At 53.9% G+C, this 25,034-nt stretch overlaps 10 protein-coding genes across 10 annotated transcripts; 8 read left to right on the forward strand and 2 right to left on the reverse strand.

The window, feature by feature from the left end:
* Window positions 1-47: 47 nt before the first annotated feature.
* On the forward strand, window positions 48-441 carry RHO25_000809 (uncharacterized protein; the record flags this gene model as incomplete). Its single annotated transcript, XM_023593415.2, has 2 exons — window positions 48-257; window positions 325-441. The coding sequence occupies 2 exons, from the start codon at window positions 48-50 to the stop codon at window positions 439-441; spliced, it is 327 nt and encodes a 108-aa protein (XP_023458282.1).
* A 459-nt stretch (window positions 442-900) lies between these two features.
* On the forward strand, window positions 901-2,832 carry RHO25_000810 (uncharacterized protein; the record flags this gene model as incomplete). The annotated part of the gene is made up of 3 exons (XM_023593416.2): window positions 901-1,511; window positions 1,568-2,509; window positions 2,565-2,832. The coding sequence occupies 3 exons, from the start codon at window positions 901-903 to the stop codon at window positions 2,830-2,832; spliced, it is 1,821 nt and encodes a 606-aa protein (XP_023458281.1).
* A 1,525-nt stretch (window positions 2,833-4,357) lies between these two features.
* Window positions 4,358-5,042, forward strand: RHO25_000811 (uncharacterized protein; the record flags this gene model as incomplete). The annotated part of the gene is made up of 4 exons (XM_065602058.1): window positions 4,358-4,466; window positions 4,740-4,769; window positions 4,819-4,913; window positions 4,965-5,042. The coding sequence occupies 4 exons, from the start codon at window positions 4,358-4,360 to the stop codon at window positions 5,040-5,042; spliced, it is 312 nt and encodes a 103-aa protein (XP_065458130.1).
* A 44-nt stretch (window positions 5,043-5,086) lies between these two features.
* Window positions 5,087-5,929, reverse strand: RHO25_000812 (uncharacterized protein; the record flags this gene model as incomplete). Its single annotated transcript, XM_023593419.1, has 2 exons — window positions 5,087-5,679; window positions 5,734-5,929. 2 exons carry the CDS (start codon window positions 5,927-5,929, stop codon window positions 5,087-5,089), a joined length of 789 nt encoding a protein of 262 aa, XP_023458479.1.
* A 1,334-nt stretch (window positions 5,930-7,263) lies between these two features.
* Window positions 7,264-10,118, forward strand: RHO25_000813 (uncharacterized protein; the record flags this gene model as incomplete). Its single annotated transcript, XM_023593420.2, has 5 exons — window positions 7,264-7,389; window positions 7,455-7,551; window positions 7,611-7,891; window positions 7,944-8,192; window positions 8,247-10,118. 5 exons carry the CDS (start codon window positions 7,264-7,266, stop codon window positions 10,116-10,118), a joined length of 2,625 nt encoding a protein of 874 aa, XP_023460247.1.
* A 179-nt stretch (window positions 10,119-10,297) lies between these two features.
* On the reverse strand, window positions 10,298-11,427 carry RHO25_000814 (uncharacterized protein; the record flags this gene model as incomplete). The annotated part of the gene is made up of 4 exons (XM_023593421.2): window positions 10,298-10,476; window positions 10,535-11,137; window positions 11,190-11,241; window positions 11,296-11,427. The coding sequence occupies 4 exons, from the start codon at window positions 11,425-11,427 to the stop codon at window positions 10,298-10,300; spliced, it is 966 nt and encodes a 321-aa protein (XP_023460248.1).
* An 819-nt stretch (window positions 11,428-12,246) lies between these two features.
* Window positions 12,247-13,101, forward strand: RHO25_000815 (uncharacterized protein; the record flags this gene model as incomplete). Its single annotated transcript, XM_023593422.2, has 2 exons — window positions 12,247-12,358; window positions 12,410-13,101. 2 exons carry the CDS (start codon window positions 12,247-12,249, stop codon window positions 13,099-13,101), a joined length of 804 nt encoding a protein of 267 aa, XP_023460245.1.
* Window positions 13,102-13,770: 669 nt separating this feature from the next.
* Window positions 13,771-15,567, forward strand: RHO25_000816 (uncharacterized protein; the record flags this gene model as incomplete). The annotated part of the gene is made up of 4 exons (XM_023593423.1): window positions 13,771-13,903; window positions 13,953-14,653; window positions 14,706-15,381; window positions 15,437-15,567. The coding sequence occupies 4 exons, from the start codon at window positions 13,771-13,773 to the stop codon at window positions 15,565-15,567; spliced, it is 1,641 nt and encodes a 546-aa protein (XP_023460246.1).
* Window positions 15,568-16,783: 1,216 nt separating this feature from the next.
* Window positions 16,784-19,115, forward strand: RHO25_000817 (uncharacterized protein; the record flags this gene model as incomplete). Its single annotated transcript, XM_023593424.2, has 3 exons — window positions 16,784-17,017; window positions 17,069-17,164; window positions 17,334-19,115. The coding sequence occupies 3 exons, from the start codon at window positions 16,784-16,786 to the stop codon at window positions 19,113-19,115; spliced, it is 2,112 nt and encodes a 703-aa protein (XP_023460243.1).
* Window positions 19,116-20,064: 949 nt separating this feature from the next.
* Window positions 20,065-24,741, forward strand: RHO25_000818 (uncharacterized protein; the record flags this gene model as incomplete). The annotated part of the gene is made up of 1 exon (XM_023593425.2): window positions 20,065-24,741. The coding sequence occupies one exon, from the start codon at window positions 20,065-20,067 to the stop codon at window positions 24,739-24,741; it is 4,677 nt and encodes a 1,558-aa protein (XP_023460244.1).
* Between the last annotated feature and the right edge of the window lie 293 nt (window positions 24,742-25,034).

Genomic DNA, 25,034 nt, shown 5'->3' on the forward strand with positions numbered 1-25,034 from the left:
TTAGGCTTCGTGAAGACAACAACTTGTCTGGTCTATTAGGAGTCAAGATGGAAGAGCTCACTGATATGAAAGGGTACCTCAAGGCCTCTAATGCTGATGGCACGGCAATCCTCGAAGCAGTAACGGATTGGTGCAGCAACTGCAAGGCCATCGCTCCTTTCATGGACAAGATGATGTCCAAGTATCCGGATGCTCGGTTCTACTCATATAACACCGATACTGCATTGGCCATCAGTCAAGAGCTGGGTGCACGCCAGGTGAGTTGGTCATTCAGCCTCTCGAGATGCGGTCGCTTGCGTACAGATGGGTTGATGTGTACTCAAGATGCCAACCTTCCATATTTTCAAGGATGGAGATTTGCGAGCAAGCGTGACCGGCGCAAAGGCGAAGGAAATCGAGCAAGCCATTGCGGGCAATTATGATGGGAAAGTTGTAGAGTAAGCGGGTGCGCGACTGGCTGTTGGTGCACAAGGTCATAGGGCCAGGACGTTGGCTTCACGCATCTGATCGTGGAATGCGGCTGCAAAAGTGCAATCCCATGCGGTATATGGATGTCTTTCTCGGTGTCAGCGTCCGAATCGTGGAATCTTGCGAATGCGATACTGCTGTGCTGGAAGTACGAATTGCAGTCTGATCTATCGTGTGGTTGAAGCTGTAGCTTGTGTCAGGTCTCGTTGGTGTGTTTCGTTGCCAGGCGCCAGGAGCATCACAATTCGTCGAAGTAATGAGATGTCGAGTATCAGCAGAGAGTTGTTTGTGATGGAAATGTCGATGAGCTGCCACGGACGAGAATGGGACGATGCGAGCACAGACGCGAGCCAGCAAGCGTTTCTCACCTTTTCGCAACCACTCTCACCTGCACCGCACACCACTCGCTCAGTCACGTTACCACCTCGCCCAATGGAGCGTGCCGCAGCGGTCCTGCTGGACGTGAAGACATATGGCGCCACCATAGCACTTGCCATCGCATACTTCACCTTTGTGCTCCTGCTGCGAGGCGACGCAGAGAAGGCGGTGGACTTTGCAGTGCCGCCTCCTGAACCCTGCTCGCCGGGCTGGAAGGGGAAGACGCTGCCCGAGCCATCCATCAAGGTGCCCGGCTCGACCGCTATACAATGCTATGCGCCAGCCACGGGCCAATATCTTGGACTTGTCAACCCTTCTTCACCTGATCGGATTGACAGAATCATCTCTCGTGCTGCCGAAGCACAAAAGTCATGGAGCCAAACCACTTTTGCTCAGCGCCGGCAAGTGCTGAAGACACTACTGAAATACCTACTTGACAATCAAGAAGAAATTATTCGCGCAGCATGTCTCGACAGTGGAAAGACTCGCGTCGACGCTCTGTTCGGCGAAGTGCTCGTCACCGCCGAGAAGCTCAAATGGACCATCGATCATGGCGAGAAGTCATTGCGACCTGATCGAAGGCCGACCAATTTCTTGATGTTCTACAAGAAGAACGAAGTGCGTTATGAGCCTCTGGGAGTCGTTGCAGCTTGTGTGAGCTGGAAGTGAGTGTTTACACCCTGCATTGAAAGAGCTGCCTGGTGACTGACTCCGCTCGCAGTTACCCCTTTCACAATCTGCTTGGCCCGATCATCAGCGCTCTGTTCTCTGGTAACGCAATCGTTGTCAAAGGCAGCGAACAGACAGCTTGGTCGTCAAACTACTTCATTGAGATCGTCCGCGGCGCTCTGAAAGCCTGTGGCCACAGTCCTGATGTCGTCCACACTTTCTCCTGCTGGCCACAAACCGCCGACTACTTTACGTCTCATCCTGGCATTGCTCACCTGACGTTCATTGGCAGTCGCCCGGTGGCTCATGAAGTGGCCAAGAGTGCATCGAAGGTCCTGACACCGTTGTGCATCGAGCTTGGAGGCAAGGATCCTGCCATGATTCTGGATCATCCTGATGGACGAACCATGTCAAGTGCGGAAATCGAAAGAGTTGCGAGCATCATCATGCGAGGGGTATTCCAGTCTGGAGGGCAGAACTGCGTGGGCATTGAGCGCATCATCGCCATGCCTGGCGCGTATGCTACACTCATCAAACTGCTAGAGCCACGTATCCGCGCATTGAGGCTGGGCAACGACCTGGACCCGGACCGAGCTGAAGGAGATGCCGTCGATGTCGGAGCCATGGTCTCGCCTGCTGCATTTGAGCGCCTCGAACAGCTGATTGCGGAAGCGAGGGCGCAAGGTGCACGGGTGGTCGTGGGAGGACATCGATACCGCCATGAGAAATACCCACAAGGCCATTACTTCACGCCAACGCTAATTGTTGATGTTACGGCATCGATGAGGATCGCACAAGAAGAGCTATTCGGCCCAGTCTGTCTCTTCATGAGGGCAAAAGACGTAGAGGATGTCATTGACATCGCCAACAACACCGAGTATGGCCTTGGTGCCAGCGTGTTTGGACCCACTGGGTCGAGTGGAGCACAACGCATCCTCACGCATGTGACAAATGCAGTCAAGGCCGGCATGGTAGCGGTGAATGACTTTGCCGCGTAAGTGCCACTCCTGCGACCTATCTCGTGACTGATACTGATCGTGTCGAAACAGGTATTACGTTGTGCAGCTGCCATTTGGGGGCGTGCGTGGCTCTGGTTATGGTAGGTTCGCCGGCGTAGAAGGGCTCAGAAGCCTTTGCAATGCCAAATCGGTGTGTGTGGACAGATGGCCGGCGTTGATCAAAACCGCTATACCCGCGAATCTGGATTACCCGATGCGGCCAAATGCGTGGCATGTTTCACGGGGTGTTGTCGAAGTGGGATACGGCGAGACTCTGCAGCGCAACTGGCGCGGAATACGAAAACTGGCGGGAATCTGATCGCGTGACTTTGCCAGATACCGACAGGCTCATAACAACACTTACTGAATGAAATTTGATGCTGTGATCGATGGTGTGGCCACTGTCGTGGAAGAGACCGACTGCAGTGCTGTTGGGAGCTGCTTGGACAGCAAAGCAGGCTGCATACATGACTCGCCCAATCAGATTTTCGCCCGTATCTCACATGCCTTCACTCCATACGCACCTCCAGGTCAGTAGGCACCCCGAGGAAGCTCCTAGCTGCAATCGAGCCTAAGCTTCCACCAATGTCAATCGTCGCATGACCCACTGTCGCAGTGAGAATGGCCCAGCATGTCCAGCTAGACATGATCAAGACAGCTCCGAGACACAGTAGATGCCCACAATGCGTGGGATGAGCTCCGTTCAGCGCGCGCGCTGTACCCAAACCTTGAGCTGCATAGAGTTCGCGTGGCACCAATCCTCTCGAGCTCGAGTGGATGTACGTGGGCAATGCCATGTGAACAGCAGCCTATATCTACTCCCATCTTCGTCGGTTTGAAGTTCTTCTCATCCCATCAGCTCCATCAAGGTCATTCAGAGAAACACACTACCACACCACAACCAATCAACCAACACCAAACACACACTATCAACATGGGTGGCTGCTCCGCTTGCTCCAACGCCAACTGCGCTTGCGCTTCCAGCTCCAGCTGCACCTGCGTGAGTATTCCTTTGCCAACGATACCAGATGAAAGCTTGTTGGACAATGGCTAACCATACTGCCCACGCAGAAATAGACAACTCGACGCTATGAGCCTGTCTTGATCTCGAGGATGGATTGCCAAAGACCCTACGCATCCTCAATGGACGATGGCTGTATACGCTGGTAGACGGGGGAGGAAGAGAGATGGGTTGTCGATGCGTTGAAGACAACGGAGGCGAAGGCAGAGGATGATTATTGTTGGAAACGCTCGTTAGCTTGTCAATTCAACCAATTCCCGGGAATCACGGTGCATCTCCCAATCTCCTTGTTTTCTGCTTCTTTGACATATGGCTCGCTGTGTTCTTGAGATTGCTGGAGGCTGCGGTGAGTAGCTGACTGCATCGATCTCGTGGCAGCCAGCCGTGACGACTCCCCACCCGTTCCGTCGCCTCACTTGTGAGCGGTAGCTGCCAGCTCAGCATGGCCAGCTCACTGGTTGCCAAGTCTCGTTCAGGTTGTCGTTGGCGCAGCGCATGCTCTATACTCGGAACGAGCTGCACGGTCCGGAGGGAGCTCGAGGATACGAAGGAGCAGAGAGGCGTTTGTACAGATGGTATCGATCCACTCAAGCAACGCAGCTGCAATCCTCTTGATGTGCATGAATTATTGATTCGGTTGTGACCAAGAGACGTCTCGTCGACTCTGCCTAGCGAAGGAGTGCTCGAGCACTGGAGCTACCCTTGCAATTGCTCGCCCCACGCAACACGTGAACTGGCGGGCCGCTTGCGACACGCTATGACGTACATCGCAGCCGGTCCAGGTTTCGATGCTGCCTTGGATTGAGCTGGTCGATTGATTAGAATGCCACCCAGAGGCAACAGTACGAAAGCCACACCGACGAAGAACGAACTTGAAGCCATTCAAAGCTACGAAGCACAGAAGCCAGACTACGACGCCCTCTTGCGAGAAAGTAAGCGCCAGCCGCGCCAGCCGCCAGAAATCGAGCAAGACGAGTTTGGCCGAGCCGCCGCAAAAGCCATCCAAGAGAGTCGAGCTGAGTTCGATCAGCGAGCTAAAGCATCAAAAAAATCCTGAGCAAGAGCAAGTCAGTAGTCAGTATGTGTCCGCTTTACGGTGTTTCCTTTCCAATCTTGTCCGCTCAAATCAATGAGAGGGAGGCTATTGATGTGACTTCCAAATATGCCTACTCGAGAGACCTGCTAACCTCCTGTCTCTTGCTCAGTGCCGGTGATCCCAGGAGACAACGATAAAGGTGGGATCAACGCCAATTTCTACTCGAAGCATGACTGACTGTCAAGCAGAGATCAAGGAGAAGCTGGCTCAAGGCAAAAATGAGGCGGATGCGAAGAAGAGCGGCCTCGCTTCGCAAGAACACCATCAAGCAAACCCCGGACCGGTAAGTTGTTCCACATGATGCATTCGGCATGCACGAGTACTGACCATGCAGGTGATTGCCGAAAACTTGGGTGAACCAGCATCCAAAGAGGAACTCAAGAAGCGTTCTGAGGAGCTGAACAAGAAGTAGTGATGTAATCGGTCAACATTGAACCAACTTTGTAACTTATAGCTTTACGGAGGCACCTCTTTGCCGGCCCAGTCCCAGCATTTTCCTCTGTCGTCGAGAGTACGACTGTTGATCACCTCGAGCAGCTTCTCTGCCGCAAATCCAGGGCTGAACAGCTTGTCCTCTTTTACATTGTCCCAGAACTCTTTGCTCAAATTCGTCTTCACTGTGCCAGGGTGAAGGCTAATGCTCATGGCATTTTCACCTGCGCTCGGTAGGAGGTAATTGTCAAAGGACTTGGTCAATTGATTGACTGCGGCCTTGCTTGAACGATAGCTGTACCACCCTCCGAGTCGATTATCCGTAATTGAGCCCACTCTTGCAGACATGTTCGCCCACACTGCCGTCTTAGGCAGCCCATCGGCTCTTTCCAATTTCGTTGCTTTCTTCGGCAAGAAGGGCGACAGGTGCTTCAGCAGAAGCATCGGACCGAGCGTGTTTGTGCGGAAGGTGAGGAGGGCATCGTCGTAGTTGATCTGAGCAGGTGATTTCTCTGGAAACAGAATGCCGGGAATGGCCAGCGAAAGATGAAGATAGTTCTCCTTCTTAGGGAAAAGCTTCGAGATCTGGTCTGCTGCTTCGGCTACGATTGTCTCATCTACCCAAAGTCAATGCCTGCTGGCGCGGCCGCGTTTGCCAAAGCGCCGCTTACCGAGCACATCCAGGTTGACGACATGTAGTCGTTCCTCGCACACATCTTTCAGACCAGACAGAGCATTCTCTTTCACCTGATCGAGATCCTTCCGCGCAGTCGCGACGACCGGCACGCTGGTCGTCTGCAGCAGGCGACGCACCAGCTCAAGACCAATGCCACGCGAGGCCGGGGTAACGAGGGCGAAGGGCTTCATGGCTGCCTCCCGGCGGTGTTGTGCGAGAGGAGCTGCATGTCAAGAGGTTGCATTCCAGCCAGCCGGGAGCGGGTGTGTGCAGAGACAGCGACGTCGTCGTGTCAAAGACTCCGAGTGCAGATCGAGCAGCTCGTACCAAGATCTGAGAGCTCAGCTAACGCGACAACAGCAGTCATGACCGAACCTTAACCTCGTGCTCCAAGACTAGTTACGGCCCGGCTGGCGGCGTGTGTTCCAGCGGAGAGCGGCAGCTGGCAGAGGCGCAGGTCGATGTGCTTCTGAGCGCTGCCTTTGTGCACAAGAGAATTGGAACATCGCATCCGCTTCGTCGGCCCTTGCACCCGAAGATGCCACCGGCCTCGCTGCTGCACGTTTGCTACGCGCGAAAGCTGCACGACATTAGGCTATGCTCTGCTATGCACCACAACCAGCGCCACAAAATGGTAGCGGGCGTTGCGGCGTCACTTCACCTTCATTGTGATGCGGTTCTTGAAAGACACCTCCAACGGCCACTCCGCTCATTTCGCATGAGCCGGTGATCACAAAACACCTGGTGATGATGGAGATGACAGCCGGTTTGCATCCTTGCATCACACTGCACGCTGCACCACTGCATGTCGTACCCCGTAGCATCTCCATCGTCGGCTGCTAAACGACGATCCATCAGTCACCGCCCGGAGCAGCTCTTGCTCTCATCAAGAGCACAGCAGACCTTTCCGGCTTCTCTTTCGCCCCTACCACGGACCATCTGGATCAGTTGAAATCTTACGGCAGCCATGCTGTTCGTTCTGGAGGCGAGACCCTGATCCATGTTTGCACACTCGTGAGACAGTGGTTGATGGGTCCTGCATCCATCATTTCCGCCCTCGCCATATTGTAAACCGAATAAGTGGGCATTGGTGCGGAACATGCGGAGTAGCTGGAGAACCTGGAGCGGGCTCTAGCACTGTCGCGGTGGTCGGGTATGCAAAACTACGTCTTTAGCCCCTGTGATTGTTCCTTCTGCCGACGATACTTGCCGCTTCAGGTTAAGTTGGCCTGGAGAGAGATCTCAATGCCGTCTAGCGCCAGGCACAAGAACGATGAAGGTGCATCAGAACATTCGATCCGTGAGGGGGGTGCAGGTAACATCCATGCGTGGGCATCAGCACGATGCCACACTGCCGCCTTTGCGTGAACACGAGTAGCATCTAGCTCCGGTCCCCGGAGTAAAATCCTTACTACAAGTAGTGGCATGGCCGTGTCACTGAGAGTTCCTTTGGTGCTTTCTAGTTCTCGTCGCTGAGAACAGACTTTCGCTTCTTCCTTTCCAGAGCCCGATCGGAGTGCACAGCATGGTCCTTCCTCGTGCTGCGCTGCTGGCGCTCCTGCCAGCTGTCTGTGCACAGCTGCAGCCGTTTGCCAACAACACTGGAGAGAACCTTGACTTCGCGGAGAGCCCGCCAAAATACCCTTCTCCAGTGAGTGAAATCACTGGGCACGGTAGTGCAGCTGTGTCTCAAATGGTAGCTAACTCCACCTGCAGTGGTCGGAAGGTCTTGGTGACTGGCGAGAGGCATACGAGAAGGCAGTGGCATTTGTCTCGCAGCTGACACTGCTCGAGAAAGTGAACCTCACCACGGGTGAGCACATCTCAATCGCGTTGGTGATGCCCAGACAGAGTAAGCTGACATTGGCCAAGGTGTCGGATGGGAAGGCGAGAAGTGCGTCGGTAACACTGGCGCCATTCCACGTTTGGGATTCAGATCTCTATGTCTTCAGGACTCTCCTCTCGGCATTCGATTCGCAGACTTCGCCAGTGCGTACCCTGCCGGAGTTACTATTGCAGCGACATGGAGCCGCGAGCTGTTCTACAAGCGAGGCCACGACATGGGTTCTGAACACAGAGACAAGGGCATCGACGTTCAGCTGGGCCCTGCAATCGGACCTCTTGGGCGTAATGCCGCAGGCGGTCGAAACTGGGTATGAAGAAGAGCCATTACGAAGAGTAGCCTCATCTGACCAAGCTTTGCAGGAGGGCTTCAGTCCCGATCCATCTCTGACCGGTGTTGCGGTCTACGAGACTGTCAAGGGTATTCAGGATGCTGGTGTCATTGCATGCACGAAGCACTATATTGCGAACGAGCAGGAGCACTTCAGACAAGGTGGTCCAAACCTCACTGAATCGATTAGCTCCAACCTGGACGATGTTACCATGCACGAGCTGTATCTGTGGCCTTTCGCCGACGCTGTCCGTGCTGGTACTGGCTCAATCATGTGCTCGGTATGTGCATCTCGAATTCTTCCAGCAGCGACTGCAGAAACTGACGAAGCGTAGTACAACCAAGTGAATAACTCATACGCCTGCCAAAACAGCTATTTACAGAATTATCTGTTAAAAAGTGAACTGGGTTTCCAGGGATTTATCGTATCGGATTGGGCTGCTCAGCATTCGGGTGTCAGCAGTGCACTCGCAGGCTTGGACATGACTATGCCCGGCGACGTTGCCTTTGATTCAACAACATCCTACTGGGGTCCAAACTTGACTATTGCTCTTCTTAACGGCACGGTTCCACAATGGCGTCTGGACGATGCCGCTGTGCGTATCGTGGCTGCCTGGTACTACGTCGATCGTCCTGGTAACCAGGTTGAGAATGCACCGAGCTTCTCTTCATGGACCCAGGACACTTTCGGCTTCCAGCACTTCTACGCTCAGCAGAACTACACCCAGTTGAACTACCATGTGGATGTTCGCGCAGAGCATGCAAAGGACATCCGAGAATTCGCTGCCAAGGGAACTGTGCTACTTAAGAACAAAGGGGCCCTCCCACTCACCGGCAAGGAGAAGCTCACGGCAATTTTTGGCAGCGACGCCGCTGAGAATCAATATGGTCCAAACGGCTGTCCTGACAGGGGATGTGACAACGGGACGCTTGCCATGGGCTGGGGATCCGGCACTGCACAGTTTCCATACCTGATCACCCCTCTAGAGGCCATCAAAGCCGAGGTTCGCAGCAACGATGGTGCTATCGAATCTGTCATCGACGACTATGCCTACAGCCAGATCAACGCGCTTGCACGAAGGGTCCCGGACAACGACGGCGTGTGTCTTGTGTTCGCCAACTCGGACGCCGGCGAGGGTTACATCATTGTGGACGGTAATGAGGGAGACAGGAACAACCTTACCCTCTGGCACAACGGCGACGATCTTATCAGGAACGTGACCAGCTTCTGCAACAACACTGTCGTTGTGCTGCACACTGTTGGAGAAGTCACTGTCACTCCGTGGTTTGACAACGAAAACATCACTGCAATTGTCTGGGCTGGTATTCCTGGCCAGGAATCAGGTAATGCCATCACTGACGTCCTCTACGGCAAAGTCAACCCAGGCGGCAAGACTCCGTTCAGCTGGGCCAGGCAACGCGAGGACTACGGCACCGACGTCCTTTACGAGCCGAACAATGGAGAAGATGCGCCCCAGGACTCGTTCGAGGAAGGCGTCTTCATCGATTACCGTGCTCTGGACAAGTACAACCGCACGCCTATCTACGAGTTCGGATTCGGACTATCATACACGACATTCTCGTTCTCCGATTTGCAAGTGCAAGCACACCAAGTCGCGCCATACACCCCGACAACGCGCAACACCCCACCGGCTCCTACCTTTGGTACCATCGCCAACAACACAGAGGAATACGTCCTTCCAGCCAACTTCTCTGGTGTCTACGCTTACATCTACCCTTACATCAACTCGACCAACCTGGAAGAGTCCAGCACCGACCCAGATTATGGCACCGACTACAGCTGGCCAGAGGGCTCGTACGACTCTTCTGCGCAGCCATATGCTCCAGCAGGTGGTGCTCCCGGTGGCAATCCACAGCTTTACGATGTTCTCTTCACCGTCACTGCCACTGTCACAAACACCGGTTCCGTAGTCGGCGACGAAGTGCCACAGCTTTACGTGGCACTGGGTGGCCCCAATGATCCAAAGGTCCAGCTCCGTGACTTTGACCGCTTGACGATCGAGGCAGGTGCCAGCGCCACCTTCACCGGCAACATCACTAGGAGGGACCTGAGCAACTGGGATACCGCTTCTCAGAACTGGGTCATTTCCAACTACACTAAGACTGTGTACGTTGGTAACTCCAGTCGCAGACTGCCGCTCAGCGCAGTGTTGGACTTGAGCCAGAGCGGTCCTGGTGGATATTAGGAAAGAAAAATTGTGAGAGAGATGGAATCAAAAAGAAATTAACGACAGAGCTCGCATGATGGGATTGCCGCATGGCATAATACGTTCCCTATAATTTACATAGCTTCAATATGTGCAAGGCTTCTCTACATGTGCCTAATCTGCGGGAATTCTTCTCTTGCATTTCGAGATTTGTCTTTTCATGATCTAATAGTCGCAGTAATAGCTTTCGCGATGTTTGTGAAGGCTTGCGCTTGTGGCGAGTTCGGGTTCGCAGCCATCGTTGGTTTCCCGCTATCCGCGCTGGCACATATGTCCGGATGCAAGGGTATGTCACCCAGGAAGTTGATGCCCAATTCATGGCATTTCTTCTTCGCGCCTGTCATTTGTTAGCGCATGTGTGCGCAATTGTACTCATTGTCAGCAAAATAACTTACCATCGAGACCGAATATGTCATGGTTGTGCCCGCAATTCGTACAAGTGAATGTGCTCATGTTCTGTATCATACCGAGGATAGGGACGTTGACCTTCTCGAACATGGAAATTCCACGAACGGCATCTCGAAGCGCCAGATCTTGAGGCGTAGAGACGATGACTGCACCGGCGAGCTCGACGCTCTGTGTCAGGGTGAGCTGGACGTCGCCAGTTCCGGGAGGTAAATCGATCACTAAGACATCCAGGCTCGGCCATGACACTTCGAATAGTAATTGGGTCATGGCCTTCTGCAACATCAGTCCTCTCCAGGCCACGGGGCTATCCTGAGGGACCAAGAAGCCCATGGACATGGCTTTGACGCCGTATGCTGTGAGGGGGAGTAGCCGATTGTTGGCGTCGAGTTCTGGCTCATAGCCTTCCAAGTTGAGCAAGGTTGGAATGCTGGGGCCATAAATGTCGGTGTCGAGGATTCCTGTGTGCAGTCCTTGTTGAGCCATTGCCAGAGCTAAATTGACGGATATGGTGCTTTTGCCGACACCGCCTTTGGCGCTGCTCACCGCGATGACTTTGCGCACATTGGGGATGGGTCTCTTTTCCGGCAAGCCTATTGTCGTTAGCCTAGTTCAGGTCATGGTCCAGGTGAGCATTGGCTATACCGCGTTTCATGCGAGCAGCCAGGTTTGGTGGAGTGCCCGATCTGGGCAAGCCCTTGGGTGCAACGTCAACGAGATGTTGCTGGAGGTCGAGATGGGTGCTTCATACAAGGGGGTTCTCATGGCCAGATGCCGCTTTGTAGGCAGATGTTGTGAAGCATCTCGCATTGCTTATCGATTCGAAGCATGTCTGGCGCAGTATCGATGGCAGACTGAGAAGCCGCAAGCATATTGATGACATTGTCTACATTGACCGGGCGGGAGAAGGTGGTGGTTGATGTTTGGCCACATTGTGGCGCCGGCTCGCGTCTTGGCACGGGCCGAATCTTCGCGACTTCTATTTCAGAAGTACAGCAAAGTCGTCTGCTCATCATTCTCCAGGCATCACCCCTTCCTCTCCAGTCATCATAGACACGCAGATGCACGCTGCGACAGATGGGTCACTGGCGGAGTCAACATTGTCAGCGTCGTCATCGACGGAGACATCTCCAACTAACCCCAGGAGACTTTCGACCACTGCAGATGGTGCAGGGCGAGGCAGCAGTTCGCAGAGCAGCACGGAGCCGTGCGTAGGGCGACGGAGATACGGTGGCAGACATGCATGAGTGAAGAACAATCGACCAACCACCGAGATGCTATTCCCTCCCAGTCGACGGCAACACCGAATGGTGCCTGAGGCGGCGAGGCGCAGCGCAGCCTGCGGGGACTGCTGCTGCACGTCACTCCCGAGGTGGCGCTGAGTTGTCGCTAGCGCGCGCTGGAGAGAGTGCCACTGCGAGGCCGCAAAGCGCAGAAGATGCGATCATAGGACGAGGCATTTCCTGGGTCACCGGTCGACAGAAACAGTCACATGCCGCCGTCGCATCGTCTGCCACTATTTCCATCCATTTCCCTCGACGACGAAACTAGTCTCTCGTCTACCAGACGTGGCGAGCCATCGACCGAGTCCCGCATTCAATCTCCACTCCATCTTTCCTCCCACCACATCCTCTCTTCTCTCAATCTCCTGTCACCTTGAAAAGACGTTGACCGGCAGGACAACAATCGCATAGCGCGCAGTATGGCTGCAGCAGACTACTTCCAACCTGGCGGGGGCTCGTCCTACTTGCAGCCTGGCCCACCGAACCAGAACAACGCATCCATGCCGCAAAACCCTCCCTACCCTCTGTCAGGTACGAAGACTTCCCTCCATGCGCTGGCCCGCGTTGTCTGACACGTAACAGACGCTCCACCTCCCTACAGTGCGTTCGCAGATGCGCGACCCCACTCACAACCACCTCCACAACAGCGACCGCCCAATCCAGCGGACGACATCTATCGGCCAGCACCGCCTCCAGCGAACGCCTATCCGCCCGAGAAGAGTTCGAGACCGCCGCATCAGATCAACGATTATTACCACTATCAGCAACAGCAACAGCAGTCTGGCTACACGCCGCAGCAGCCCTACCAGCAACAGCAAGGTTACTTCCCTGCAGCAAGCGGGTCAGGTGCGCAGCAAATCTATCGAGACGATCGTAAGCCCTCGACGACTCCCGGGTACAAGCCGTCGCATTCTCCATATCGTGAGAGTGAGCGCGAGCGCGAGCGTGACCGCAGTCGCAGCAGGAGCCGGAGTAGGAGCAGAGATCGACATCGAAAACATCATGGCCGGCCTCAGCCTACAAAGAAGAAGTCGTCCGGTGTCAATACATTCCTCGGGGCTGGAGGAGGAGCACTGATTGGCGATGCCATTTTCCCTGGTCTAGGCACACTCGGTGGTGCACTGCTAGGTGGTATCGGCGGGCACGAATATGGAAAGAAACGAGCATCGAGCAATCCGAACCAGAGACGGCATAGGTCATACAGCAACGACTTCGATTACGGACACTACAATTTACGAGAGGACGATTACAATAGGCGTGGCCGAAAATATTGATGGGATTATTGATGATGTTCAAATATGCAACGCTGGTCGTTGGTGGGGTTCATGACACGATTAGACAGTTCTTATGAGATATGTAGTTATGATGAGACGATGGGCTTATAGAGCATAGTTCATCCTATTAAAGAGAGGACAAATTTGTTCACCCGGCACAGTCTTGTTCATTGAGCTATCGCTTCCGGTGGCGCCTGCTGTACAGTAAGTTCTGCGATGGTCAGGCCAACGTCACTTCTTGTCTAAACATTCTACCTGGCAGGCGCAAATCTATCCCGTTTCTGGTGGCTCTAGGAGACCTGTGCAAGCTGCCAGCGCAGCTTTCTCGCCGATCTTCAATAGAATGTGGAGAAACAAACTGATCGACATCACCATCCAAAGCACCACGGAGTTTGTCTCATCCATATGCATAGCAATGCGGCAGTCGGTCCGCAATGGTGCGATCACGGGTGTGCCACCACGCGAGCGCGAGCACTGCAGCTCCGCATGCAACCCCTCTTATGGCTACCCCGACGTTGGCCATTGGAGAATTGCGATACATGTAGTAGCGAGCATGGTTTTGTCATCGATCAACATCCATCTCCTAGCAGGTAATGCATGAAATCCTCTGATTTTATCTATTAGATCTGATTGCACTTGTCACAAATTAGCTCCTCTTTGATCGCAAATATGGCAGAAGAAACATACGACGCAGTCATTGTGGGCGCAGGCTTCGGCGGAATTTATCAGCTCTATCGACTTCGCAAACTCGGACTTAAATGTCTCGTGATCGATCAAGCTGGAGGAGTTGGAGGCACTTGGTGTAGGCTCGAATGAGACTCACTGGATCAACATTTGCTGACCTCTTACAGATTGGAATCTCTATCCAGGAGCAATGTCCGATACGGAAAGCTATGTTTACAGATACTCTTTTGATAAGGAAGATCTCTCTACATATCCGTGGCCGGAGCACTATGTCAAGCAACCTGAAGTACTCAGATATCTCAACCATGTTGTCGACAAGCACGATCTCAGGAAAGATATGCGGTTCGACACTCAGCTCTTAGGTGCGAACTGGGATGATTCGTCACAGTCGTGGAAGATCAGTACCAGTAGCAGCGACAAATCGATCGTTGCAAAGTATCTGGTGACCTGTCTTGGTCTTCTCTCGAAGCAGAACATCCCAGATATACCAGGTCTGGACTCGTTCTCTGGCGAAATGTATCACACAGCCAAATGGCCGAAGGGTGTTACGCTCGAGGGGAAGAGAGTGGGCGTTATCGGTTCTGGGTCGACAGGTGTCCAGGTCATCACAGAGATTGGTAGCAAAGTCAAGAGTTTGACCTGTTTCCAACGACATCCGCAATATAGCGTGCCTTCAGGAGACGCGAAAGTCACCGCGGAAGAGCGCAAAGAGATCAATGAGAATTATGATGAGATCTGGGAGCGGGTGCGTAATTCAATCACAGCCTTCGGTTTCGAGGAAAGCAAGATATCCTATCATTCCGTGTCTCCTGAGGGGCGAGAGAGGATATTCCAGGAGAATTGGGATAAGGGGAATGGTTTCAGATTCGTGAGAATGGGCCTTTCCAGTGCTCTGTGACCCTCGCTAATGATTCGCATAGATGTTCGGGACATTCAACGACATTACCATCGACGAAGAAGCAAACGAGGGAGCATGCGATTTCATTCGAAGGAAGATCGATGAGATCGTGAAAGATCCAGAGAAGGCTCGCAAACTGAAGCCATACGATGTTTACGCGAGGCGTCCGCTTTGCGATGGCAATGCGTCGAATGGACAGAAGTACTTCGAACAGTTCAATAGAGACAATGTCGACATTGTGGATTTGAAGGAGACACCGATCCAGCAAGTCGAAGCCCGCGGGGTGAGGACTTCCGACGGGAGTTTGCATGAAATCGACCTTTTGATCTTGGCGACCGGCTTTGACGCAGTGGAAGGCAATTATACCAGAATGGCGATTCATGGCAGAGATGGCCTGTCACTCCAGGAGGCTTGGTCTGATGGTCCTACCTCTGCTCTGGGCATCTTCGTGCCCTCTTTTCCAAACTTTCATATGGTAAATGGCGCCAAGGGACCTTTTACCAACCAGCCACCGGCCATCGAAGTTGAGGTTGACTTCGTCACGGAGACCATCGAGCGAGCTGAGAAAGCTGGTACCCGACTCGTCGAAGTGCTGCCAGAGGGAGAGCAGAGATGGGCACAGCTGTGTGAAGAGCTTGCCGCAGGGTCGCTCTTCCACAAGGGCACTGAGAATTGGATATTCGGTGCCAATATTCCAGGTAAGCATACGCAGTCTTGCGATATGTAGATGGCGGGCACTAATGATTTGCACAGGGAAGAAGAAATGCTTGAGGTTCTATTTTGGCGGGATGGGAGGGTATCTGAGCGAGCTGAAGAAGTGTCAGGAGAACAACTATCCTGGATTTCGGCCGTTCACGCAGGAAGCGGTTGCCGCTGCGTCGTAATGGATGGGCGCATGAGGAAGTTGCGTATGGGCTGACTTCTAGTGCAGGTTCTGGCATGCTCGCAAGAGCAGCAGACCTGCGAGCTTCTGTGACAGAGAGGACCTACTCGAGGACCTGAGCTGATGGATGCGCAGTCATTGAAGATAGCTGTCAGAATATATCGTAGTCGTTCATTGTGCATCTGTCCCAGTCTCGCGCATGTTTCTTGGCTCGTTTGTTGTCCATCGCATGGCCTGAGCCTTCTGCACTGCAGCTCCTCTGTGAACACTTGCTTGTGAAAACTCTGGGCGTCCTGAGATGATAGCTGCGTCCATACCATTTCCCCAAAGAGTCGTTCAATTGACAACTGTATAGGGCGGCTTGGGCGGTAAGCAAATGGCAGAAGCCCGCGGCGCATTATTACTCCTGGCGACAGCGACGGCATGACGACATGGTTTTTGTTCACGTGAAAACCACGGCGATAAGTAGTTCGTTCACGTGCTTGCAGATCCCAGTCGATGCAGCACGATTGCGACACACAGCTCATGAAGCAATCTATGCTTCCCATGTTGACATAATAACACACGACCTCACCGCCATCCGCCGCGGCTTCTCCCCAACAGCGCTGCACCGTCGTCTTCCTCTCCCTCCTCCTCCTGCTCCGCTGGTCTTTGCTGGATCTGGCTCGTGATCATCGCCAGAAGCCGCGCGCCGACCCATCGCAACGCTCCCACGGAAGCCCGCCGCTGATAAGTGCTTAGCGTGCCGGGTTGACAGCTATCGAGTCAAGCTCGCTCGTGACTCCGTTCTGGGCGGCCCTCAACGGCCACGAGACTCGCTCACACCTCCATCGACGACGACGGTGACTCCAGTGCACTCGCCGTCTCTAGCGCCACACGTCTCTTGCTGCGGAGCCTCGTTGCGTCCCGAGCGCTTTCCGCGTGCCTGCGACCATCGTGCCACAAGCTGCTCGGCCACTCGTGTACTTTTGTGTCGATGCCTCAGTGGTGAACATGGCCTCTTGAACGAGACGCTGTCATTTGCGACACGCCGCCGTCCATCGCTGCGAGCCGTCTCCGGTCCCACCTAGCAGTTTCCCTAGGCTGGCGTGAATATGGAGCAAGCTGCAGGCCTATTCGCAGTCACCATCTCCGCGTAGCCACCAGCTTCGAACGTGCTACGGAATACATTCTAGACAGTAACCCGTCCTTCGATCTTCGACGTCGACTGCGCAGTCATGCACCAGCTGCCTCGCTTGTCGCCTCGCAGCGCCTCTGCTGCGAGCAACCCTACCCCGAACCCCGAACGGACCAACAACCCGAGAGATCGACCGCCACAACGTACACGATCCAGCGTCGACCTTTCCTCGTACACAGAACGGCCCGTGAATGATGCCTACCAGGACTCAAATCGAGATACTGCGACTGGAAGTCAAGATAGGGAAGCTACCAAACTCAATCAGATAATACAGGTAGGAGGGACACGCGAGAACAACACATCTGGTGCTGATCAGCTGGCCTAGCACTTTCACTCCAAAGCAGCGTTGACAATATGCTCTGCACGGGCGAACCTGCCCCAAGTAATGAACAAAGCTGGCGAGTTGAAGCAGAATAGATGGGTGAGTCTATCGCAACGGCAGCGCATTGGTGCACTAAGCTGCTGGATCGCCTTCATGAATTCGTGTCTGCCTTGTTGTACTGCACAGCCCTCGCGAAATTCGCCCTTTTCGGCGAACGACGTATTAGCACGGAGTCGGAAGAGATCAAACTTTGCTAACATTTCAGAAGTTCAACCTCGTTCTTGACGAGACAGACGTACTGATCGATGATCTTTACCCATGGAGGCGGCCAGACCTCTCCGAGAGACGTCCTGGACCACTAGTCATCGAGGTATATGCCGACACCTCTCATCTCTCGCACAGTCAAGCTTTGGTCGTAGTTGACGATGCTGGGAAACGCTGGGATGTCTCTGACGCGTTGAGCTCGTCAGCCGATTCCAGCCCGCGCCAGAATCGCAACGGCGGACGCTTGATTGAGGTGGTGCTTGAGCGCTGGACCATTGAGCTTGGCGATGCAGACGACTACTCTTCATCGGAGCTGAACGACGCTCTGCCAAACGTGTACAAGAAGGGTGTCGTCCTCTTCAGGTCGCTATACACCGCATCTCGCTGCCTTCCAGCGTGGAAACTGCATCGGAAGCTAACCAGACAACCCGGCGCCCACCAGGCACTGAGACTGAGGTTCCGCATTAGAGAAGGACACGATGTTCCGCAAGCACTGTCAGATCCTCTGTATACTCCCCTGTGTCCCACAGAACAGAATGCTACAACTCCAATACGGAGATACAAGATCCCTCCTCTTTTGTGCCGGACTGGTCCCTTATCGGTATCTGTGGAGTACCGGACGAGCTGCGACTTGAATGTAGCTGATTCGGAGGCTTTGCTGAGCTCGCGCTTCATGGGCCTAGACGAAGGACGCCAACCGGTCGTCGTGCAAGGCAGATCGCTGCCTGGCCCGCGCAGTGGTCAGTCTCGAGTGCAATATAGCAGTCTTGCTGGAGCTACCAGCAACCAAAGGACTCGCATTGGTGCCTATGGGAGCCTTGGCACATTTCATGCAGCGGAGAAACGTGCTTCGCCAGTGACAGAGCTCAAGCAACGAGTGCTAGACGACATGGACGACGATACAGATCGGCCAGGCAGCAGCAGAGGAGGAGAGTCTGGAAGAGGAACTCCATTGAGTCTGGTCAACAACCCGCCATTCAAGGCCGGGTCGCTCGCCTCATCACCAAAGCCATCACCCAGCACGTCTCTTGGACGATCGGACAGTTATTCCATTTCGAGGAAACTGGGCACTTCAGCATCGGAAAAGCGTGTATCTTTGAACACGCTCCCTCAGCAGGCACTTCGAGCGCCGCCGATCCCGAGCGAGACCGCTATTGCATCTTCCGGCTCATCTTCACCGAAGCCAGCACCTGTCCACAGGTACAGCAGCAGTTTTGCTAACCGCAATAAGCGCTTCACCTCTCAAAGCAGTAATAAGGCGGCGGAGAGTAATGCCAGCTCGGGACGAGGAAGCAGCTCATCCAAAGATCGCTCGGGCCAGCTGATGGAGGGCACCCCCGGCTCTTCTGGAAGTGGCCAGCAGTCAGACGACAACGACATTGCTTCTTTTATCAAGCAGCTGTCCGATGCCAAAGATCTGCCACTTTCAAGGCCCGAATCTCGTGGGAATACAATTAACCTCTCCAAATACTCTGGAAGGGTTGGTCAACAGGAGAAGCTGGATGAGGCGATGAGCGCTAGTTCGTTGCTGCATCAAAGTGGCACTCCGCCAAGCAGACGACTGAGCAATGTCCCTGGCCTTTCGACAAGTTCCAGTCCTTCCCGTGCCATTGCTGGGGCGCATGCACCGTTTGTTAGGAGCAGACTGAGTACGCACAGCATTGCAGAGGAGGTCACTGGCGCCTCGGGAGGACTGTCTGGCTCGGATAGCCCAAAAATTAATGAGGAGGAAGAAGAAGAGGACGAGGAGCCGTTCATCTTCCCGCAAGATAACATCGACCACTAAACGGCGGGCCGGAATTACGTTCAAAGATGGTTGTTTACGCACAGTTCATGCATGATGCGGCGTTCTTCGGCAGGCGGACTTGATTTTTCGACCTTGCAGGTTGCGTTTTATGGGAGTGTGTAGGATAGACTCCCCGCGTTGACCATTTGGCATCGCTACTAGGAAGTAGCTAGTGCGCTCAGCTGCGGCAATTGACTAATTTCACATGATTATCTATGACCTGATGCTATATCGATGGCATATGCGTTCTAAACGAACCGTTTCCCCTAAGCATGACTGACTCCGAAAAACCAGAAGCTACTCCGCACATCGGCTTGGTTGAGATGAGTGATTGCGCCGCAGAGGCGCTGAGAGTGACTTCTTCTACATACCCGTTCGATGCACATCATCTGACGACGACCGGGATAGTGGTAAGACTACTCACACATGCTGATACAGGCACGTTCATCGTTTGATTGGTTGGCGGACGTGTTTATGCAGCTAGGGTTGATGAGGGGCACTGACGTCTCGATTCACAGTCAGACCAACGACTCATTAACTTGCAACCACGCACAAACACGTTTCCCGCACCACAATCGCCTCCACTGCTGCCAGAAACTACGCGTATCAGCGATTCTCGTGAGCCCTGAACCGCATCAGCCCGCCGAGTGTTGGCTTGACCAGAACAATTGCAAGCCCGACCCCAGTCGCCACCACACTGCCGATAACGCGCGACCGCACGCCTTCCATTCCGCACGAGCGACCACGACCAGATATCTTCGCACGCGACGACCACCATATCATCGGGAAGCAAGAGTAGTAAATCACACACGGTTATCCTCCGCTCCGCCCCCGGAGTGCAGATCCGTGCTTCGCCCGCACCTTTAAACAAGCCGTGCACGCGCAAGTGTACAGCGAGGTGCCACGAAGCTCCAAGGATCTGTCACCCAAGGCCACGCCTCTGCAGCCTATGAGCAGCCTCCTGTGGCAAGCCTTCTACGACGACTCGATCGATGCCTTCGAAAGGTGTCTCGAGGCCGCGGCGCAAAATGCCCGATCGGTACATGTGTCACGCGGTGGGCCATCGCATGGAAGTTCTGCCACCATAGGCAGCCCAGATTATGCTTCATCGCCGAGCACGTTGGCGAGAAGTCGGAAATCACACACACCCAGAACACCTGCTGTTGGCGCAGTTGTCCTCAGCAAAGCTGATATCAATGGACGGGACAACCAGGGCATGACATTGCTGCATCACGTTGCTTCCTGCACAACGGAGAATGCGGTGGCATTCGCAACTGCCTTGATCGATCACCCGCTTATCGATCTGTATGTTCAGGATCTGGAGAATGGATGGACAGCTCTGCATCGTGCCTTCTACTTCGGCAATGTCACCATTGCTCGCTTGATTCTCGAACGCGATAGCGGCAACATCTTTGCCTCGAAGCAGGTCAATCAGCTGCTGAAAGTGAAGGATAGAGAGGGTCTTGGCCCCCTTGATTTGTATGCTGCTACAATCAAAGACCGGACGTTGCGACCTGAGGCGACCGGACGTCGTCGTTCTGCTTCGGATGCAAGTGAGGAAGACATACCAGGTCCGGATGGAGAGGACGAGTCCACCTCCTCAAGGATCCAATCTACAGAGATCGGCGGCGATCAATTGTTCTCGTTCGGCTCCGGAAGCAATAACAACCTGGGTCTGGGAGACCAAGATGATCGAGCATTTCCCGAACGTGTTACTCTGCGCCGACCGGAGCACCTTTTACGGCGCTTCTACTCCGAGTATTTGAAGCAGCATGACCTGAAATGGGCAATGCATGACCCGACATATCAACGCGAGGCGATCGATATTCGTGGCATGTGGATCGAAGACATGCCATGGGTAATTCGATCCCGCCCTCTGGTTATTCAAGACGTCTTCATGTCGAAGCTGCACAGCGCAGTTTTGACGAGTGATCCGATCTCCAACCTGTACATGTGCGGCCATGGGCAGGGTGGCCGCCTAGGCACTGGAGATGAACGTACGCGCTTCACCTACGTTTGCGTCGAGGGCGGGGCCTTGACGGGCAAACATGTCGCCACTGTTGCTCTTGGACTCAATCATTCTCTTGCTTTGGACGAGGCGGGAGAGATCTATTCGTGGGGCAACAATGCCTACGGACAGCTCGGCTTTAGCCTGCCGAAGACCTCTGGAGACGAAGATCCCATCTCTACGGTCCCACGCCAGATTTTTGGGTCGCTGAAAAGGGAAACAGTACAGGGCATTGCTGCTTCACGCTTCCATTCTGTTGCCCACACTTCCACTTCACTGTTCACATTCGGCAAAAATGAAGGTCAGCTTGGCATCGTGGATTCCGATGCACGCTCTTTGGAATTCCAGACAACGCCTCGAAAGGTCGCGGCATCGCTCTTTTCTTCGCCCATATCAGCAGTCGCGGCGATCGATCGAGCAACAGTGTGTCTCCTGGACAACCATGATGTTTGGGTGTTTGCAAATTATGGCTACGCGAAGATCCAGTTTCCATTGGATGGGTTCACGAACTACTTTCTGAAGCAGAGTTTCCTGGTGACCACGTATGACACTGCACCCAACAGAGTCATCAAGATCACTGCCGAAGGAGATACCATTTGCGCTCTCAGCAGCCGAGGAGAGATCTTCACTGTGTCCATCAGTCAGCGAGCTGATGATAGATCGAGTGTTTCTACCACTAATCCTGCGAAGATCCGAAGCGCAATCAGCCAACCCCAGCGTATCTGGTCTCCGAAGAAGAGCAATATGGCTGCGAGAGATGTCGGCCTCGATGCAGATGGCTCTGTCATCCTCAGCACAGATGAGGGTAGTGTATGGAAACGCACTCGACGCGCGAAGATTAAGGATTCCACGGTCACCGCCGCTTCAGAGTATCGCCCGAAAGACTACAAGTTCTCCCGGATTCCTGGTCTCACTCGCGTTTTGGCGGTTCGCGCCTCCGGAAGCGGTGCATATTCTGCGCTTCGGTACGATTGTGACGTGCTTCGAAAACAGATTGTGATTGAGGATCCGTCGTTGTGGAAACACGTATTCCCTCTCATGTCATTTGGAGACTTCGGTGACAACGACAGGCGAAGTGATGACGATGATACACGTCCACGATTCTGGCAAGGCCCCAAGAAACACGACCGCCTCGCCGCTGTCAAAAAGGCTATCCTTGGTAGTGCCGACATTGACGCTGATCTCCGAGCGTACTTCGCAAATGCTTCGGCCACTTCGGATCACAGTTTTAACGCATGCATAGCAACAACAACCTCAGATGTCCAGATTCCAGTACATCGGTTTATGCTCACTGCGCGGAGTCGAGTGTTAAGACGAGGCTTTCGGGACTTGTGTGAAGCAAGTACCTTCACTATCCCCGATCTGTGTCAGTCCGAAATAAACGAACACGGACAACTAGTACTCACTTTCCAAGGTGTAGACCTGCTCACTATCGTGGATCTGGCAATGTATCTGTACACCGACGATGTAGTCCCGTTCTGGAATTTCACAAAGGCGGCACCAAAAATGGCTTATTCTTATAAAGAGGTTCGTGCCGAGCTGATGAAGATTTCACATAAGTTAGAGATGCGAGCTTTGGAGCCTGCGGTGCGCCAGATGGTTTCCCCGCATCCGTGCCTCAATATGGATCTGGAGCTTGCCTACGCTGATCCGGCTTTCTTCTATGATGCAGATATTGTCGTTGAACTAGAAGATGACGAGGAGATCAAGCTGCACAGCGCGCTGGTTTGCGCGCGGTGTCCATTCTTCGAGGGATTGTTCATGGGACGGTCCCGCGGGGCTTGGATTGCTGGGCGAGCTGACGGCGACCATGTCAAAGTCGATCTCAAGCATGTCAGCGCGAAGACCTTTGCCATGGTATTGAGACACATATATTGCGAGGCTGGAGTGGAGCTCTTTGACGACATTGTCAGCACAGATACCGACGATTTCCTCGATACGGTAACTGATGTCCTCAGTTGTGCCAACGAGTTGATGTTGGACCGGCTCAGTCAGGTTGCGCAGTCCGTAGCTGGACAATATGTCAACGTGCGAAACGTTTGTGGGCTTCTGAACGCCATGGCACCTAGTGCTGTCCGCGAATTTCTGGATGCTGGTTTGGAATACTTGTGCCTTAATCTGGAAGCCATGCTGCAAGGTCACTACCTCAACGAGCTCGATCCTGATCTATTGGAAGAGCTGGACGAAGTCGTAAGAGCCAATCAACTTGCTTGCATGCCCTTCGCCAAAAGTGGTCGAGCTGAGCAGCTGCTTCACGATCGTCATCCTGCACTGGCAGAAGCAATTGATCGGAATAGGCGCAGGAAAATTGATGCTGTAGCACTACGAGCGAAGTTCAACGACGTGCTTAGCCCTGGGGTTTTTAACGATGCTTCCAGCAACTCTCCAGCGCATCACAGGGCTAGACGACGGTCATCTCAGGTCGCGAAACCCGAGTCAGTGCGTGAAGTGCCTTCGCTCAAAGCGAAGGCATCCACCAAGGACATGATGTTTGACATGGACGAGGACCAAGACCAAGCATCGGCACGCCTATCCCCCGTCATCAGACCAATGATGAGTCCTCGAGGCCTTGATGCCACATTTCAGAACACGCCCCCCGATGAAACGTGGTTCGACTCTCGCGGCAAAGCAGTACCTTCACCTAAACTTGCACCGCACTCTACTACTCCTGGCGCCATTACTCCGAGGACACCCAAATCACCACTGCTTGGTGCCAATGCAGGCAAACCATGGTCGCTCGCAGCCTTGTCCAGCAAGGTGGACATGAAAGATATCCTACAGCAGACGTCAACTTCGGATCGTACCTCCAATCTCACCCAAGGCCTTGCTTCCGCAGCCAGTCCGCCGCAGAACGTGCCAGCACCTTTCAGCCTACCAGCGCCAAAGATGAGTCAGAAGGAGCGAAAGCGCATGCAACAAGCGCAGCTCCAAGGAGCGGTGTCGGTCTCGCCGGCGAACCAAGCCCAAGGGGAACCAGCTAAGCCATTTTCGTGGCAGACAATATCCTCACAAAAGCGACCCACGCTGAAGAATGTCATGGAGAGTGAGACATCGACTCCAAGCGGGTCACCCAATTCACGTTCGAACAGCACACCGCAGATGACCATGAGGCAGACAGTGGCCAATCCCAAGCATGCCAAGCAAGCCATCGGACCGCGTGTAGTACAGCAGAGGAGCGTGTCAGACAGTAAGCAAGTGTCACTGGTCAGCGGACCGCAGGGGACCAATCAAGGCAAAGTGCAGACTCTGCCAGTATCGCAGCCATCGAGCAGTAGACCTATACCCCAATCGATTCGTCACCAGCCTATGGTGGAGGTGGATCTGGGCTTGAGCATGTCGGAAATAGTTGCTCAACAGCAGATCGAAAAGGAGATCATCCGGGAAGCTGTGGCAAAGCGAGACTTGCAAGATATCCAAGCAGAGCAGGAGTTCCAGGAGTGGTGGGACAAAGAGAGTGCTCGCGTACAACAAGCGGCGCAACAGGACAGCGCGGGACCAGCGAAGGGTTCTCGTAGAGGACGAGGGCGAGGCGGTGCACGCGGAAGGGGCAAGAAGCCTGGGGGTGAAGGCAACGCAAAAGGCACTACCCAAGCAACCAAGGTCGATGGCAAAAAGTAGTGGTGTCTCAAATGGCCCTCTGCAGTACCATTGTGCCCGAGGCCACGCTCACGCGCAGAGAAGGTCCTATCTTCCTGGAGAAAGGCGTCGGCCCCGGCACTATGTTCCGATGTATAGCTTAGACATGGCATGCGGCGTGAGAGATAAAATGGCGATGCTTCTTCATATGCAAGGTCTACAGAATAGACTTGATAGATAACACGGTAACACAAGGCTCACGCCGAGTTTATCCGACAATGGCATTGTACCACATGCAGTGACAAGTCGTGCAAGCGTGCGTGCGTGACCGCGGC

The sequence above is a fragment of the Cercospora beticola genome, chromosome 1 (genome assembly GCF_033473495.1).
Source record: "Cercospora beticola chromosome 1, complete sequence".
Classification (NCBI taxonomy): Eukaryota; Fungi; Ascomycota; class Dothideomycetes; order Mycosphaerellales; family Mycosphaerellaceae; genus Cercospora; species Cercospora beticola.